This window comes from Lineus longissimus, chromosome 11 (assembly GCF_910592395.1).
Source record: "Lineus longissimus chromosome 11, tnLinLong1.2, whole genome shotgun sequence".
NCBI classification, from domain to species: Eukaryota; Metazoa; Nemertea; class Pilidiophora; order Heteronemertea; family Lineidae; genus Lineus; species Lineus longissimus.
Genome location: NC_088318.1, coordinates 16153217 through 16172706, shown reverse-complemented (window position 1 = coordinate 16172706; position 19490 = coordinate 16153217). Strand labels below are relative to the sequence as shown.

The 19490-nt window shown below is 41.3% G+C and overlaps 1 protein-coding gene across 3 annotated transcripts; it reads right to left on the bottom strand.

Annotated features, from left to right (window-relative positions):
* Positions 1 to 1725: 1725 nt before the first annotated feature.
* On the bottom strand, positions 1726 to 19380 carry LOC135496226 (CD109 antigen-like). 3 transcript variants are annotated; one of them, XM_064785417.1, is made up of 29 exons: positions 19362 to 19380; positions 17845 to 17966; positions 17490 to 17673; positions 16870 to 17112; positions 16567 to 16692; positions 16391 to 16430; positions 15943 to 16027; positions 15678 to 15783; positions 15141 to 15371; positions 14713 to 14901; positions 14281 to 14451; positions 13924 to 14112; positions 13619 to 13768; positions 13241 to 13378; positions 12790 to 13064; positions 12516 to 12636; positions 12000 to 12230; positions 11579 to 11707; positions 11201 to 11372; positions 10610 to 11052; positions 10254 to 10355; positions 9928 to 10102; positions 9435 to 9676; positions 9007 to 9168; positions 8696 to 8758; positions 8407 to 8546; positions 7391 to 7568; positions 4592 to 4697; positions 1726 to 4241 (listed from the first exon to the last, which is right to left on the bottom strand). In XM_064785417.1, exons 2-29 carry the CDS (start codon positions 17958 to 17960, stop codon positions 4036 to 4038), a joined length of 4713 nt encoding a protein of 1570 aa, XP_064641487.1. In that variant the 5' UTR covers positions 17961 to 17966; positions 19362 to 19380; the 3' UTR covers positions 1726 to 4035. The 3 variants fall into 3 exon arrangements, with proteins under 3 accessions (XP_064641487.1, XP_064641486.1, XP_064641488.1); XM_064785416.1 differs by lacking the exon at positions 19362 to 19380 and adding an exon at positions 18981 to 19101; XM_064785418.1 differs by lacking the exons at positions 7391 to 7568; positions 19362 to 19380 and adding exons at positions 7133 to 7307; positions 18981 to 19101.
* Positions 19381 to 19490: the final 110 nt, after the last annotated feature.

Sequence of the window (19490 nt, the reverse complement as noted above, 5' to 3'; positions counted from 1 at the left end):
AACTTAGAAAACAATAATATGCTAGTACAACCTTAGGTTACCCCGTCTTCCCACAAGACCAATCGGATGTGCCCTGCTGGACAACGGTCTGTGCACCCGGAGACAAGTAATACTGGCACAAACAGGTGTTTGTGGGAAGACAGTAGAAACTAGTTGTAAGAGTACCGTTTCTCTCGGAGTATAGCAGGAATTGTCAGCTGATACCAGCTTGATCCTGTCTTCCCACAAGGTCATGCGGATGTTTCATAGCCTGGTGGACCTGGAGGCAAAACATGCTGGTACAACCAGGCTCTCCTGTCTTCTTCCCACAAAATCATGCGGATGTCCTCTGTTGGACAAAGCCTGGTGGTCCCGGAGACAAAAGCATACTGGCACAGCCAGGTCATTCTGCTGTCTCCAACAAGATCATAATGACAATAGTGCCCTGCTGGACAAAGCCTGGTGCACCAAAGGCAACAACATGCTGGTACAACCAGGTACCACTGGCTTTCGGTAAGACCATGGGTGTGTACTGCCTGAGAAAGCCGACTGAAATTAGTTAAACAAGACATGCGGGTAAAGACCAGGTTCACCCGTCTTCTCACAGGACCATCCGTATGTGCCCTGCTGGACAAAGAACCGTCCCCTAAGACACAAAAGAGACTGATGCAACCAGGTTATTGTGGGAAGACATGAGGAGCTTGTTGTAACAGCAGTTTCTCAGCAGAACTTGTCAGATCTGTAGGACACATACACATGATCCTGTCGGAAGACAGAAGAATCTGGTCGTATCAGCATGCTTCGTCTCAGGATGCATTCGGTATTCTCCAGTAGGATTGTGTTATGTTGGACGGTCTGATGCACTAACATACTGTTAAAGCCAGGCCGTCCGCAAGATCATGCGGATGATTTCGCCCTGTTGGACCATGCCTACTGCACCCATAGACAACAACCTATACCTCCCAAGTCTTTATGCAAGATCCCCCATATGTGCCTGGCCTGTTTTAGTCTTGTGCACCCAGAGACAAAAGAAACTGATGCAACTAGGATCTTGTAGGAAGAGCCTGGAACAGGCTTTGTCCATCAGGACATATTTACATGATCTCGTTTGAAGACAGGTGAATCTGGTTGTACCAGCGCGTGTTGACTCTGGGTGCACCAGGCTTTCCCTGGCATGACAGATCCACATTGATCCACATGATCTTGTGGAAAGACAGGAGAACCTGGTTGTACCAGCATTTTTTTGTCTCTGGGTGCTGCAGTCTTTCTCCAGTAGGGGACATCCACCTGATGTTGTGGAAAGACAGATGAACCTGGTTGTACCAGCATTTTTTTGTCTCTGGGTGCTGCAGTCTTTCTCCAGTAGGGGACATCCACCTGATGTTGTGGCAAGACAGGAGAACCTGGTTGTACCAGCATTTTTTGTCTCTGGGTTCTGCAGTCTTTCTCCAGTAGGGGACATCCACCTGATGTTGTGGCAAGACAGGTGAACCTGGTTGTACCAGCATGTGTTTGTCTCTGGGTGCTGCAGTCTTTCTCCAGTAGGGGACATCCACCTGATGTTGTGGAAAGACAGGAGAGCCTGGTTGTACCAGCATGTGTTCGTCTCTGGGTGCTGCAGTCTTTCTCCAGTAGGGGACATCCACCTGATGTTGTGGAAAGACAGGAGAGCCTGGTTGTACCAGCATGTGTTCGTCTCTCGGGTGCCGCAGTCAGACAGATTCCAACAATCAATTCAAGACATGGTTATATAAATGGCATTTAATTACGTAAAATCATTTGACAGGATATATGCTATCATTTGGACAAAGGACAGGAATGTGATTTCATTTCATTTATAATAATAATACGAGTCTTATATAGTGAAGTATCCAGCCATCAACTGGCCGCTCAAAGCGCTTGGGGATATCATATCATTACCCCGGTCTCCACAGAAATCAATCAGGGGTTTCAAGGAGCAACCAGAAGGTGCTCACATGAACTCGACCAGTAGGGGAACTAAGCAGTGACTCGGCCGGGAGTCGAACCCACAACCTCCTGATCATGAGGCCGACTCTCTTCCACTGCGCTATCGCTGCCCCATATAAAATTCCAACGATACATATAATTTAAAGGTTGAGTCTCCCGAGATTACACTGGACGGGCATTTACAGACCGCATTTGTCTGTCCCAAGGATGTCCTTAATAGAGTTTCTACTGTATTCTCATGGAGAAACATGTTTGAAACTTATCACATTAATGCAGATATAATTGATTATTGATTTTCCAAAATGTAGATTCATAGCTACTGAATGAAATAATGTAGATGTCTAAAGCTATGTCATGTATGTATGGCACAAACTGCCCGTCAACCTATCAATAAATGGATTCTCTATAAAGGCAGGAACTTTATGTGTAACAATTCCGATAACTTTGAAATATAGGTATGATCAAAAATAGATTAAGCCCTTTTGCTGCGAATTTAGTTTTCGGGGCTTGGCAAGCCTGTGTGCAGCAGTGCAATGCATTGCTGAACAGATCGTGCAATACAAATGATGAGACTAACATTGACAACAATACACAAGGTGGACAGCCGCAAATTTGAAAGATCTTCTATCTTGTATTTCAGTTGTTAAAATCGAATGGGGATTTTAGACCTTTGATAACCCTACAGTATACGAATAAGGACGGTACATGACTGGCAGCGCCATCTATAAGCAATACAAGTAACAAACCTATGTACATAATAGCATGTTTATAATAGACGCATGGTCCACGCTCGTGGTTATAAAATATACTAGTTATAAATGTACATACATAGTATATAAAATGTATCTTCTTGATAATGAAAACTACTTCTACGAATAGGATTTCTTCATAAATTTACAGACAGGCGACAGTCAAGATCAACGCCAAATCTGATTTGTTATAACAAACTCAAAAACATCTTTTAGTCAATTCTTCTGTAACTAAACAACTCATAGCTGTTTTATTTTTCCTTAAAGTGAGTTCTCGCGGTTACATGGGGACATTGAGAATTTCAATGCCCCCCCTTCAATTTGTTTAGATAGGGAGGCATTGGTGTTGACCTTGACTGACAAGAAGCTGGAGCCAGAGCTCCAAAATGCAACGAATATATAGCATGATCAGACAATTCATAAATTGGTCCCATGATTATTACTTAAAGTATCTTAACCCTTTCAGGACTCAACTTCATTCAGGAAAACAATCCGACAGCGATAATTTTAGAATTCAGGAAGGTTACTTCATAGAATTTTCATAAATCTTCCCATCTTTTTCTTTTAATAACACCTAAGCAATGATTCCTATGCATAGGTACATGTACCTGTGGGGTCCAGGTGGACTTTGGTCCTTAAAGGGTCATAAATAATCAAGTAATACTACAAGTAATAGATGAACATGATATTTCGTTAGACGTACGCTAGAAGCAGTTAATTATGGCCATAGACATCGACGATGGCCATTAACAAAACTTTGGCCGGAAAGTCAAGATGTACTTTAAACATGATACAAACGAATATTGGTAGGACCAACCTTTTGTTGGATAGAATAAAAAATGTATTTTGCATCATTTCGAAAATTGTATATATACTGTGTCGACGGTATTAAGCCAGTTGAGCCTCGTCCGCCACTCATTTTAGGCGTTTTTCTGTGCAGTGTCATTTTCATTTGAAATAGACTTTACAGTAAAATGAATGAGCTGCTTTAAGCATCTAGTAGAGACATCAACTGGTACACAAAACTAAAAAAGGGCATCAAATGCCGTATGACATCTGCACTATTCGCAAACAAATAAACCTAAGTTCTAAAGTGCAGTGACTTAAGCAAAAAGTTTAGTATTCAAAATATTGGTATAGAGGTATACCGAACTGTTCTGAGAATATTTAAGTCATGCAGGTGTCAATATTTACAGTAGGATTATATCTAAATTGGAATGCTTAGAAATTGTAAGATTTGGAACATCTCCCTAGTTAAAACTCATTGGACCCTCTATTTGATAAGAATGAAGACTGTACAAACTGCAGCCCCATCCTATTCACATGCGCCTCAACCCCGTCAAGTACCAAACGACCCGACATGCAGAAATTGTAAATTTTTATAAAGCGCAAACATGAAGGACATCACAAGGACGGAGATGCTGGCCACGATGGTCGTTCCCGCGTTGTAATCTGCACAATACGGACACTGGAACGATCCGCACACGTGACAAACACCAAGGTTGAACAGATTGTAGACAGTGTACAGCGACTGGTTGTAGCGACCTGAAGGAAAGAAAAAATGAGCATGAAAAAAATTGAGTTGAGAGCGGTGTGTCAACTGGGACATTATTAGTTCTATAAACAATAATGGGCGATTGTAATGTCAGTAGGAGGAAACCGGAGACCCCGGAGGAAACCTACGCTGTCGAAGGCAATCGCCCTCTCTATCACATGAGTGTACCGGGACTGACTAGGATTCGAACCCGGGACTTCAGAGGTTGCCACCGCACCACTTGGACAAACTTGATATATATATTAGAAACTATGTTCCATTACTTCAAAATTAGTGTATGAAAGCTTGGTGTTGGCCTCATTTGGCTGATGGTCACTTTTTTAAAAACTCAGCGACCTACCTGGTTCATAGTAATCATAGACCTTCATCCGATGTTGAATGGTGATGTTAGCCACAGGGTACCAGCGATCAGCACGGAAAAACACACAGGTAGGTTCAGTGGTAAGCTGTAATTCATAGAAAGGGAGTCAATCAGATAATGGGCAAATGGACCAAGAAAACAAATTCAATGGGCCCCCCTATTGGGAAGTGTGCTGGCACAGTTAAAGAGCATCTCGCTTGTGATGGAAGGTTTTGAATTTGAGAATCGGCAAGTGCCTGAAGTATAGCACACTGCTTACTACTCGCAGTGACAAAAATTCCTTGCTTTAGGGAGATTCAGGAAGATATTTTAGCAACATGCAAACATGGTGACGAGAAAGAAAACAGGAGGAAGAGGATTCGGAATATTGTAGCAGATTTACAGATCAGCAGGGATAATCAACATTTATAACACTGAGATTGACAGATCAGCAGCGAATGTGAACATTTATGACACTGATTGACAGATCAGCAGGGAATATGATCATTTATAACACTTATCAGAATAAGAGAGCTTTCCAACCACTATTGGCAGCTTTTTTTGGCTTTAACTTGAACCACAAAGCACCAGAAAACCGCAAGTCTGCCTCAGTAGCATAGTGTTGACCTCAGCAGCTTTAGGTTGAAAAAGTTTACGACCCCTGGCAAATGAGTATAAACAAGGCCACTCCAGCCTAAAATCACCCTTATCAGTGCTATAACATTACATACAATCTATCCCTATCCCTAAGTGAGTTAGCGTTGTTGCGTTTTTCGCGAAAATATCTTATGTTCATCAGCAAAACTAATTTTCCTCTTGTAAGATTTATAAGTGAAGTGCATGGTACTTTACAGTGCAGCTTTACAAAGTACCGGGGTGTTAGTGTTGTCACCAGACAACTTGCATGACAGGTGTATTGCATTTTTCGCACGGTCCATTATCTCCTGGTGTCATTTTATACGGTCATATTCTGTGTAACATATGCCTTGTTTTGCTGCGACGCTGCCAGGTAAAATCCATGGTCTGCCTTCTCTAAGCCCAATAGCCTTTTTGTGCCCTCCTGGGCAACATTTTCTCGACTAACATCTAATTTACAAAAGCAACAACACAGGTACACACCACAACACAGGCAAGTCCGCCCTTTGGCGAAAATAAAAAAACCTGTTAGCAGGAGGAATTTCAGGGTGACCAACATGCCTGTTACATGTATACTGTAAACCACCAAAAGTTCTGAAGAGATAAAACTTCCACAATTTTTATTTCGCCGGATTATGTAACAGCTTTGAGTTTTCCAATATTTTTGTATTTTTCAATATGTTGCCAAAACCGCCAAAATAAGACGAGCGCAATATTGGTGGCCGACAGTATTACAACAGGAAAAAGAATGAAGCACAGGTATATATTTACAACAATTCACGTAACTGGGATGCGGACAAAAAGGAACAGTTAAACAAAAAAAGTGCATATCTATAAAAACCAGCACCCTTTCCAGCTTAATAAAAAAAAAATGAACGAGAGCTATCAATCACTACTTGGTGTTTTTTTTAGTATTTTGTAGTAAGTAATTACTAACGACTAATTGCTGATGACTCGTTGTTATTTCTCTCCTCAAATGGATGATACCGAAAACGCATTATTTCCAAATGTTTGGCATTCTTGAAGTAAAACATTTTTGATTTTAATATACACAAAATCTTTCGGTCTGATCGTTAGAAAACACGTTAACTCGTAACATGATGTTGACATGTTGCTTCACGTACATCGATGTACATGTCAACACTATGCTATGAGTTGACATGCTTTCTAACAACCTGGCCCTCGTGTTATGGGGAAGTGACCAATAGCTCTCAATCTACACAGAGAAATTCCAAGATCAAACCGATGCACAATGCTCCTTAAAAAAATTCAGTTTTCCTCCTTGAAAGACTCCTCTGTCATGCGGACAGATACGAGGAGAAGTACACGTACTTTACAAATCTGATGTAGTGAAATTGTACAGTTGACTTTACATGTAATGAGGTAAGTTGTCCGGGTGATTTACCGGTAATGAGGTTTTTAACAACATTATTTAGACCAAAAACATGTAAGTATACGTTCTATGAACTGAAGGTGTAGGGAAATTGGGGTCAAAAAAGAACACCAAAGGGAGAAATCATTGGTAAAAATCGGGCCAAAACCTGCCAAGAAAAAAATCAAAATGCCTTTCACCTTAAAAACAGAGTTTGGTGTCAAGTTGTTCATTCACTATGTAATTCAATAATGATGAGTTCGTATCAATTCTTGTCAAATTCTGCAAGAAACAGAACCATCTCTACAAATTCAGTCATCTATGTTTTCTTGGATTCATCCTAATGATATGAAATACGTAACGCAATCTAAAATTTGAAGGTTTGAATATACTGTGTAGATGGAATTAAGCCGGTCAGGGGGGGGGGGGAGCTGTACAGAAGGTATGGCATCGACACAGCATTATCATAAAAAAAGCAACATTGTGCATGCAGTTGACCCATTCTCCATGAAAAAAATTTGAAAATAACTTACATTTTCCAAATAGAAACTAACGGTTGGAGCTTTAAATACAGCCCGTCGGAGATTTGAAAGAGGTTTGGACAGAACATACTCCCTGAGGGAAATATTGGTTACTACAAAACCACTCGGCACGTCAATCTGAATGACTGACAAACCGCTGGCCTTACTGAGGCGAGTTGCCGTCCACCTGTCAACGAAAAATTGTTTTAAAAATGTTAAATTACACGCAAAGAAATGTTAAGCATTAACCAATATAGGTAACCAACTTACAGTTTCTATATAAAATGTGACCATCCCCTTACGGAAGACTGCGCGGTGGACATTCGGCGCCATATTGCCGGCCTGTAGATGGCGTCTTAGATACCCATTTGAAATGACGTAGCCGCTAGGGATTTCTATTTCAATAACGGACAGGCCGGCAGATTTTGCTACATTTGTTGCCGTCCATCTGCGAACAAAATAGAAGAACTTGATGAAACATTTCGTAACTTAATTGCGATGACACATTTAAACAGAGAGGCTCAATGGTCCAGGACCTTTGAAGCGTACTAGTTGTTTAACCCTACCACTGAGAAAATAATAGTAATCAGCCTCGGCATCAATCAGTATCTCCGCACAGAATCTCACTTCAAAACATCATTAACACCTTTGGTGCCCATTGGTTTTACTAACTATCCTTCATGGTGCCCGCATTTCACCCAAGGTGTTAAAATTTCTGATACAAAATTAAGAAGTACTCACCGTAAGAGTGGCAGAACATCATCTGCTTCCGCACAGGTTCAACAAAAAAAGATTCCTGGTTCCTCAACACACAGGATACGTCAAAGTAAAAATAATCAGGGCTGGTACTGGCAAACAGGACACCAGGCATGATTTCATGCTTTCATTATGATTTAATGAGCAACGTCATTCCCCACAACAGCGACATATCGTATCGTCATGCCCCTCTATGACGTCAAAGAACCTCACTCTGCGCCACGAGCCCTGACATCATTTGAACCGCAGAGAGTGACCTCCTGAATGTTAAGTGTTCATCTACAAAAGGAGCTAATTATCCAAGACATAATTTCAAGGCTCTAATCAGTCCAATGACAGACTCTATGCCATGCTAGATAAGGTCCTCCCCCCCCGTAAAAATCCACTGAAAATTTTGAACTACCAGTCCCATGTTGATTTCACAATGAGTAGACTGGTATTGGACCGCTAGCACAGTCCTACCACTATAGTAAAAGGCACCCGAGCCTCTCATTCCCCGAAAAATTATCAGAAAATTATTAATGCTTTACCTTGCACAGGCGGTCATTTCAAAGATGGAGAAATTCCTGCCGCTGAACTTGAGCCCCTCTTTTGGAATGGTCAGGTCAAAGAACTTGGCCTGCGGATACTTCAAGAACCTCCTGTACTCGACGTTGATGAAAGTGTCCAACTAGAAAGAGACAAAAAATTATGTTATATCTTTATATCATGCATGCATGATGATATCAAGTAATAGATAATGTAACTAGAAAGAGACAGGATCTCCGAATTCATCACTTTTCACAAGTAAAGGTACAGCTATTTGCTTTTAGTACTTACCGAGACTGTGGCCAGACCAGTCCCTTCAACGGTCACCTTAACGCTACCCCACACAGCCGGAATCTGAAGTAACAAAACGGAGCAAATTTAGCACAACAACAACAAAAAGAATGATTTCTCAAGCGAAAAAATTAAAGTCCAGGATGTTTATTTTGGTATTTTTGGAGTATAACAAAATGGCAGCCATTACTCAAAACCTTGATTATGCATGAGCACACTCAAGAAAGCATGTACACTCCGGATATCGAGTACAAGCCAGACCTGTTTATTGAAATTTCAAACAAATGGAGATCATGATTAAATGTACTTACTTGGACAGTCTGAAGATCAGCAAAGTTTTCCCTCGTCAAGACAATGGTTCTCTTCCAGCGGGCCGATGATGTGGCCTCGACAGTGAATTCCACGTTATACAAATCACGCGATGCATCCAATTTGGCAAAGTCGGTCAGGGCCTGAAGGGCCACAATTGAGTCCTAGAAGAGAAAATGGTTGAATTTTCAAAATCAAATCAACTATCAATTCAAATAGAGTGTTCCTGATGACTTCAGTAGAATTCAGAGGAGCTGCTCAATCAATTTGTCTGACCTGGGGAAACAGCCACAGTCGCGCTGCGACTGGAGAGGGTGGAGACTGCAGATTGAAGCCTGATGTGCCCTCTAGGCATGAAGAGGACTGAGAAAGTAAGTGATGCTTTTTAACACCTTGTTTCCACATGGAGCTGAAACAAAAATGCCCATACCTGCGTCGATGCCTGGCCACCCATGGTGTTCCTCATGTACGTCAACCACTTCATGGTCGGGTAGGCTTCCAACCTCAAGTTGTTGCCAAGGTATGTCAACAGGGCATAACCCGACGCCTGAGTCGCATAGCCGTCCCAGGGTCCCTCCCATCGGGGCTGATAGAATGGCACTGTGTCCACCTTGGTGATGTTGACAGGGTTGATCATGAACTTGTTGTGCGACCAATAGATAAAGTCATTCTCTGGAAAGTGGAATGAGAAAATGAGGTACTGAAAAACATGGAAATATTGGTATCCATTTTTGACATACCGGTACATTTATTTTGACAACTCTGTACCAGTAATTTCAATTATTTTTTCTTTTAACGACTTTTCGCAATTATCTGCAAATGTGAAAATGCGTAAAAATAAAGGAAGGGAACATTTTAAGGTTGACAGGGTGTTTATATGGGTGTAATGGGGTTGGAGTGTGATAACACATTTCATTACTAACCAGTGATTGCCTCATTTCTCATGGCCTGGAAAGCGTCACCCTTTTTGGAATGCTGCGCCAAACGGAGAGCGTACGCCACAAGGGTCAACTGGAATGTGTCGGTAATCTCTGGGATGAGGTTGGCGAGGTAATCAGCTCCTGTTCCGATGGACGTTACTGCAAGGTTACGTGCATTCTGAAAAAAGTTATTTTTTAGATTATATTAACCCTGTAATAGCTACTAGGGATTTTTCCAATTCAATCAAAGATTTCCAATATTTAACATGCTTTTGTTGGAGGTGATTTCCAGGGGAGCAGTCTACAAGAAAATATTTTACGGTACCTACCCCAGTCAGGCCCTTAGCTTTCGCCAAAGCTACCACGGTGTATGCAGTGATTGAAATATTTGCTGGTAATGTTTGGCCATTATAGACGACAGTCTTGAGTACCTGCAACGTGAGAAGAGAACACAATGACAGTAATATCAGAGTAGTACAATCTCTTTTCCTCTTTTCACTCAATATACACTTTAATAGTGAGAGTGCTGGCATCTTTAAACATTGCTTGTAACGTCATTTTGCCAAGAAACCTTTGTGAGGCACCGCCTTTCTGTGATTAATTCGAAGCTGCCAACTCCCTGTGTTCAGTTCAGTGTCAATTCCGAAATTCAAACTTCTCCAAATGAACTTTTCCATGATCTTACCTTCATCTTTGAGTCATACAGAGGTCCTTCGTTATAGAAAGCACCCGTGTCCTTATTCTGTTGGGAAATTAGCCAAAGAGCGATCTTATTCAGGAGCTCCATTGGAATGAACATGTCGTACTCCCAATCAGCTTCCCGGGCGTCGTACAAGGAACCAAGAGCAAAAGCTGTGAGCCAGACACTCTTGTCGGGGAAGTCTCGGAATCCTTGGATGTAACCCTCCTCGTTGTAGTAACTCATAACTCTTTGGAGAGCAATATTGACGTAGTCCAATCCTTTTTCTTTCACACCATCTGTGAGCTGGGCGGTCGCCTTGAGAAACTTAAGATAGTACATGTTGACGGCCAAGTTGTACACTGCCTGCTCGCCGCATCCGTACGGTTTCTCCAGGAGATTTTCAGAGGTGAGATGATCCTCGAAGAAACCAGGGCCAACAATGTCACCTGCAATGGAGAGAAAATAATCAGAAATCTCGCAAAATAAAGGTTATACGATCACATCTGAATTCAGTTCATATCATGACAGAATATTAAGAGAGACAAAATGGATGTTTTCAATTCAAAGTATGTACAAGAGATTTTTATAACTTACCAACAATACGAACAAGGGCCCTCCCAGATCCAGGTACGTAGAGATGCTCTCTCTGTTCTGGTGTGGTGAACTGTTCTGGTACGGGAATGTCCAAGTCAGGAAGAATGTTGGAACCAGTTCTGAGCAAGTCCACCAAGTATGGAGTGTGATAGTGGTTTGTCACACCATCGTACTGTAAACAAGGACAAAATGTTGCCAATCGGGTTTTCAAAAAGTAGACTGCACCTTTGGTTGAAAAGTGTCAAATGCCTCTCCAGCAGAAAGAGCGTTCATCAAATGTAAATTTATTCTGTGCTCAGAGACCCAAGTACAGTTACATCATCACTGGGACATCATGCACATAAATAAGTCGAACAAACGATGAGCGAATGCACTTACACTGACAAAGAGTGGCTTGGTGACAGTGTCACTTCCAATAAAGGTGGCGCCACTGACAGTGACAGAGAGCGGACCTCGAACAATTGGCAGTACAGCTAGGTATACATGGGCAGTTTGTCCTGGCTCGAGCTGAAATGGGACATTTTGAAATACGTAAACACTTTTGTAAGGGCATGAGAAATCTTACAGCCAAGACAGCTGCAAACCATTAACCAATAAGAACAAATGACTAAAACAGCTGAATCCCGTTTGATGTAAAGCACATACTCTGACCAAGATCAAAACCAAACAAACGGCACTGGCCATTCAAGTTTGGAGTTTAGCTTTGACGAAAATAGCAAGAAATAGAGATGGCCCACCATCTGATCAGCAGTCTGAAATCAACGAATACATAAAATGTCATGAAAGGGTTTTCACTTACATATAGTAAAGTTTGATGGTCGCCCCCGGATGTCCTGGGCCTGTAACTGCTCACGATACCCATAGACTCGACCTCGACCATCTTATATTGAGGAGAAGCATGCAGCGTCACCACACATTCGAAGTAGTCATTCCAGAAGTTCATGATCGTGACACGCACGCCCACCTGTTCACCTAATCTGACGTTGGTTGGCATCTCAACATTCATGATGAAGGCCTGGACAGCATCAAACTGAAAAATGTCATTCAAAAACATTCAGTTGTTACATGTTTCAGGAAAATGAGGCACACGCCAGGCAGACAACTTGAAATCACAGATTTCTCTGATTTCATTCATCTGCGAAACATTTTATTATTGAACAGCACGATCAGCTCAGTTGTGTCATCAAGAGGAAAATGCCAGCTTTCCTATCCCATTTTTCAAAACATTTTGTTTAAATTTCTTTGATTAGGCAGGAAGTTCAAAACAACAAGATGAAAAAGGAGACATGATGGAAAAATTACGAAGTGAACATACCAATATTGGCCGAGGCATGAGACCAAGTCCTTTCTCTCTGCTCATGGCAAACGCACTGACCATCCAGGAGAGAGGAATATCATTGGGCACATTAGTGGTGATGTCCACCCTCCCTTCATGCCTGTAATGAAAGGATCACTCATCAATGAAATTAAAAACGTATAGACATGTCAATGATATAGTGTTGGTGATCGTAAAGCACTTTGAGACAGCAGGGAATAGAGTGAAAAGCGCTCCATGTTTTTCACTCACTATCATTATTATCTGCACTTACTTAGTCATGTAAGACTTCCACAACCAGGACGTGTCCAAGAAGTGACGCTGTAGGAAGTTGAACATAAACAGCGGCCTCTTGCGCTTGGACCTCGTCCGAGGATAGCTGCAGCCGAGTTCATCTGATCCATCTTGGCAGTCGCGCACTTGGTCGCATCGCTTTTCGATGTTGAAACAACGTCGGTCAGTCTGGCATGGCAACTCTCCGGCTGTCTCGTTACACTGATGTGGCAGGCGGGTCACATTTGCATCAGTGAAGGCAATGAGACCAGCATACTAGAAGAAGATAATAAACAATATCATTAATCAGTATCATTCCCCCTCCGGCATCCCCTGACCAACCAACCAATCTCCAACTACAAACTTTACAAACTAATAAAACGGAGCAAATTCTGATTACCCCCCAAGTACCATAGACCTCATTAACATCCTAGATATTTCAATTCATCTACCTTGAACGTGAGATTTGTGTCCATGGCGTAGGAGGAAGCTGGGTAATAGACCGTCTGCTCGAAATCATCCGAGAATGTCCACGTCCATTGGTAGCTGCTGTTGGCATGGCCGTCAAAGGTACTAAGCTCCTTAACAACCTGAAGGAAGACATCAACATTAGCGGGAAAACTGTTAACGGGAAAATACAATGATTGTGCAGTTTTCCGCATGACGTCACTCAATGAAAACTCTCAGCTGCGGCTCCCCAGTGGGTACCCTCATGGAAATCCATCACAATATTTACCACGTGTCCAAAAAACCCAAACTTTTATTCAGTTTTTAAAGTGTATCATTTTTACTGATACACTCTGTATAACATAAGCAGAAACAAGACGTACCTCTTCCTCTGAGAGAAATGGAGATGCCCCAGCCACCCATTGGTCCCGGTCGATACCAGCGAATGAGATGTACACACCAGGCAACGTAAGGCCAGACATCTGAGCAGTCGCACCAGAGAAGTCTTTTCCTTTGTTGAATTCAACCTTCACCTGTTGGAAAATGAAGAGATTAGATGAGTTTGATGATACATGATTTGATAAAGTTAAAAGAGTTAAAGGTGGGTTTATAGTCCGATATCAACTATGGCTGATGTTATTCACACTTTGACCCCTGTCTACTAGCCAAGATTTTCCACGATACGTACGTCATATAATCTGGTTCCATTGACAAAGAAATTGAGAGCGTCGGCCACTACTTCACGATCTGGACGGATATAGTAAGCGACCACTCGGGCCTTCGGAATCATATCACGCGACAAAGCAACGGAGAACGTCTTTTGGCGGGCAGTCATGGCTAACCTGTCTGCCACAACAATTCTACCTGCGGCCACAATCTGAAAAGTGATTTTAAAATTTGAAAACATTTTCAATACATCCATAAGAGAGCAAAATACATGAGATATCATAATCATACCTTGAATTGTTGTTACAGTAATCTTTACTTTCACTGATAATATCCCTGGTTCTTTTTAAGCAGACGTCTTTTCAAAAACTTCACTCACCTGGTAGTAAACATAATCCACAAAGTTATTGCATCTGATGGTAAATATCATGTATTCGTTGACGGTCGGGTTCAAAGTGGCTGTAGTCACTTGGATGAAACTGTTTGAGGGCGAATAGACGCGAATGGCTTTTTGAACGGCTTGGATGTTTTCATCTCGTTGGTAAAATGCCTGAAGAAGAATTAAGACTTCAGAATGATACAAAATGAAATTCAGAATAAACAAAATAGACCTCTGACTTTATTTAGCATCATCAACATGATGAATGTACTGCTGAGAGTGCCAGAGCACGAAAGGGATGAAATCACAGTAAAATAAGCCAAATTAAGGAAAGCAGGGTTTGTCCCAACTGATGAAATAGAGAGGCCTGCTATAAAGCGACTGAAGCAATTAAAATTTTTAACGCAAGCAATGAAAAACTTCTCCACCGACCTTGACCTCCACTCCCTCTGCATCCTCGGGAGTGTTGAACGTATATGTGAATATCCCGTTGTCTGGTATGATATGGATCTCGTCCGCATGGGTCTTGGCGAACTGTCCTCCTGTAATGATCCGCCTCACGATAATCTGGCGGGAATCGCTCAGACGTAGCGGAGAGCCATCCATTCTAGATGCAGCAAGCTGTGAAGGGGAAAGTGTATCTGACTGGGCATGCATGTTGAATGAACCATCACAACCAATATGAGGTCAAATCCACTAGCATTGCCTCATACTGTCAAGATCCATACTTGATACTAATTACTAATTCCAAACAATTTCTTGGAGCAGTTCGACTTGGCCTTGCATCATCATTAATATTACCAATTTTCACCAGCAAATATGATGCACCAATGAATCGAATTTCAATAAGTCATACTTACGTAACACGAGAACATCATGCCGGGTTTGAACGGGACGACCTCGTTCCCAAGGAAATTCAACTCTATCTCACTGCTGTATATGTAACTGTATGCCCAGCCTGTCATGTTCTGGAGGTACCACCAACTGCTGATCGACACGTTGACGAAGATCTCATAGCCGAAGATGTTGTTTGTTTGGGCAGCGTATCTCAACTCGTCCAAGGCAAAGAACGTCTTGTTGCGTCCTCGGAACTAAAAGTAATGAGTAAGGAGATTGAAACGGCACGGAAACCTCTGAGAAAACTTACGGTCGCATGTGGCGACTGTGTTTGGCAGGCCATTTCTGCAAAAGAGCTGCACTGGTCAAAGGAGGCTGCTATTCACATCATGTGATGTCACAAGATTGTATATTATGTCATACCGATCTCTGTTGCAGTGGGGTACATCGTTAAAAATTAAGGACCAAAGAACTTTCAGCCCCACAAGAAGGGCAAGCATTTCATACAATCATAGATATAAACAAATAGTACTGTCACAATTACAACAAATCCTACTCACATATTCGATATCCCTCTGTATGATGACGGGTTCCTTGGTACCAGATTCATGCACCATTCTCAGGTAGATGGTTCCGTTACCGATGATACCGCGGCCTGAAGTGTCACTGAAAGTGAAAGCAAAGAGTAGTTTAAACTTAAGAATTTCATTAAACAAGCATTCAGATACAGAAATTGCCGTACATTCCATCACATGTCAGCACCGCAAGACCTATGCCGTGGTTCCCCATGAGACAATGAGAAATGATATAACGACGTCGACTTACTTTGCCTCAACGAGAAGAGGAAGACCCCATCCTCGATCCATGATGTAATTTGGCACCGTCACATTCACATCAAAACGTGGACGATCTGAAAGAAAACATGAAAACACGATTATCACAAAGCAAAACACCTGAATGATTAATCAATTTTCTCAATGCAAAGTGATAAGCCAGAATGATTTCGCAATTTTCTCACCAACATGTATGCGAAGGTACCAGTACTCGTGATTTCAAATCTGCTACTTTATTTTTCACTTTTACTTTTACAGAATTAGTATCAACCTACATTTTTAAGATCCCCTGGCCGAGCGTCTATCTATATGACCAACAGCTTCAAGATACTTAATATAATCACTTTTTAAAACCAGGCAACTAGGCAGGCCCATGTTTATTTCCTTCTTCAATCAGATTGACAGTTTCAAAAAGAATGTAATTGGGGAGGTCAACTTACAGACTTCGGCAACTTTGAAAGTTTTGATGTACTCGGCATCCTGAAAGTAAAAAAAGCTATTTCAAAATCCAAAATTTAATACTATTATAGTATATTATATTAGTCAATACAGTGTCAAAGGTCGTTCTCTCAAAGTCCAAACTAAAAAACGAAAACAATGTCATTCTAAAACCTACCCGAATCACAAGCCTTATCCGCCAGTCTCCAAAGTTTGGTTGCTGAGAGAGCAGGAATTCCATGTTTAATACACCAGAGGTTGTCTGTCTTGAGAGCCACCTTCTAACTGTTGTATTGGTGCTATCCTGGAGAGATAAAATAGTTTATTTAGCAGAGATGTAACAATGCCCAGAGCACATGGTCAATGGCCATTTAAAAAGCAAACATTACCTCAGCCTTTGGACTTCCTTTCAACCAACTCTGGGCTTAGACGTGCATTGTAGGTCTGTCACATGCCAGCACAAGCCGTTTGTCAAACTTACCTCAATGTAGATGTCTACCATCTGTGACCCAGGCATGAGGTTGGGTTTCACCGGCACAACCCTGAAATACACCGTCTGGCCTTGTTTGTAAACTGGTTTGTTTGTCTGAATAAACACGGCGAGCTGCTTCTCGAAGAATTCCAGTTTGGTGTCATTCTCGAAGATGAAGTTTCCTACGCCACCGCCCGTGACTGAGCCTTCAACGCGGAGGGTGTATTCACCCTTTTCCGACTCCTCGGGCATCTAAAATTTAAAATTGTATACAACTTTCAGCTTCATCAATTAATGTTTTCAAATTTCATCGACAATCAAGGGGACTGTGAAATAAGTACCTGTGAATATAACTTGGGCCAATTCTGAATCATCGAGGGGGATTGGCAACCATGGAATGACATATATCCAATTTACAATTTACTTACATGCAGAGGACTACGACACCAAAGTTTTCAAACTGATTTTGGATCTCAGTTGTCTTCAGTGTCTCAATGTCAAACTCTGACATGCAGGCTATATCGGGATGGGACATTTACAATGTATGTGCCCCACTTCAAGCACAAATTCGTCAAAATCCCCCAAAAGGTTTGTTACATGTATGCTTATATATTTTTGACTCCACCTACCTTCAGCTGTAAGAGCTTTGTCGAAACTCTATCGAATGTGTAACTGGCACTTGCATATTCCTTGGGGCCCTTCTGTATAGATGCTCTCACAAGGACACTCTTGTACTCTAACTTCAGTATGGAGACGCTGATTTGAACTTCCTCATTTGGATATATTCGTGTGGGCGCTACAACAAAGTATGTCCTGCAAAGGTAAGGATATATCATCATAAAATTTGAGTCAATGCTATGGTAATTGCTATATTCTCTCAGAACATTTGAAGGTTTAATAAGGTCGCAGTACATGTGTAAATAAGTGTAATTTTCTACGATGTGACGGAGTGTTCACAAAAGAACCACAGAACGGATTACTTACGGTTCTTCAAATAACTTCCGACCTTGGTTAAAATTATATTGCTGATCCTGAGAATTTGCTAATCCTATGTGTAAACACAGCACAGCGGCTGCTGCTAAAAGCAGCTTTGCATACATCTTCCCCTGAAAAGAGTAATAAGAAAATATAACGTCTTATAATTGTAGAGCGCAACTCTGAATGACTAGTTATTAAAACACGAAGGCTTTTTTATTTCTTCTACAACATGTATGGGTGAATCTCAATTTCCCAGATATTTTGAGTAACTGTAAAATACATGTATCAAGCTGAGTGACTAAAAACCAAATGAGGTCGATTGAGGATAAACGAGTACAGTGTAATAATTGATGTTTAAAAGCTTTATGCCAAGAGTAACCGTTAAATAGGTCAATGAATGGCATATTACCATCTATCCTCTGTCGAAAATTTGTAGTAATTATTAGTATTACTAGCATCATCACTAACTAACGATGAACCCACTTTATCAATGACAATGCCACTTTTGACAAGAGATAATTAGAAAGCATAATCATAGATAGAGGTCACAACAAATTGATGTGTGAGAGAGTGACCGACCTGTAAATCCAAGAGGCAACCACTAGAACGGAAATGGGAAGTTTACAAATCAAATCCGGTACTGGTGATCAGGGTTGTTAGCAGAGATGCTGATACATTTAAAAAATGGGATGCTGCATCTTGGAAATAGAGCCCCTCCTATTTCATCAAAACAATTATGACCAATGCAGATATGAGTCAACCCTAGGTGTGTATCTGCATTGCAATCATATACTTTCATTTACTGATTTACTTTGACTGAACCACTAACAAACACCCCAAAAACAACCCTCTAGCATGACATCCTTGTCTATTGTGCAGAAAATATCATAAAAAACAGGTTGTGGAACAATGACAAGAACTTTTAATTACATTACGGTGAGCTATGAAGATGTTTATCATGATAATCTATGGCATGCACACCACACAAATTTAACTAAACCAAAATGGCTGCTTTCATAAACTATGTCCGGTGTCACAGTTTCTAATCACTAACCTATTTATTTGTGGCCCCGCCTTGCCAAGGTGGGAATGAAATTGCGGGCTCAACAGGCAGAAATGATAATCGTCTTTAGCCTACTCACCAAACAGAATCAATTCAATGTAATCCTCATCAAAACTGATACAAAACACAATACACAAATATATCTTGTACTGAGACCACAGCCTTAATCTTTTTATGTACACAAGTTGAATACCTGTGGCTGTGTGTATAATGGTGTAGTATAAGGCCAGACCAGGTAGACAAAATAGGTCACGCAGTGTTTGCACAATATCGATGATGCATTGATCGATCTGCATAACAAAAGCCAGACCTGAATTCCATGGATTACAAACGACCCCAGAAATAAAAAAAAACGAGGGGGATACACGGTATTTGAAATCATGAAATGAATCTATGACAACTGTTTATTCAGCTTAACGCATCAAGAGCTATATCATTTGTCGGTTATTACTTTTATTACCGATTTTTGTTGAGGAATTTTATGAAAATCTGCTATTCAAGGAGGCCGCCATTGAAATCTCCCATGATCCTTGAAAGCGCTCCCTTGGCTTGATAAAACAACGAATCTGATTGGTTTAGGAAAATCCGA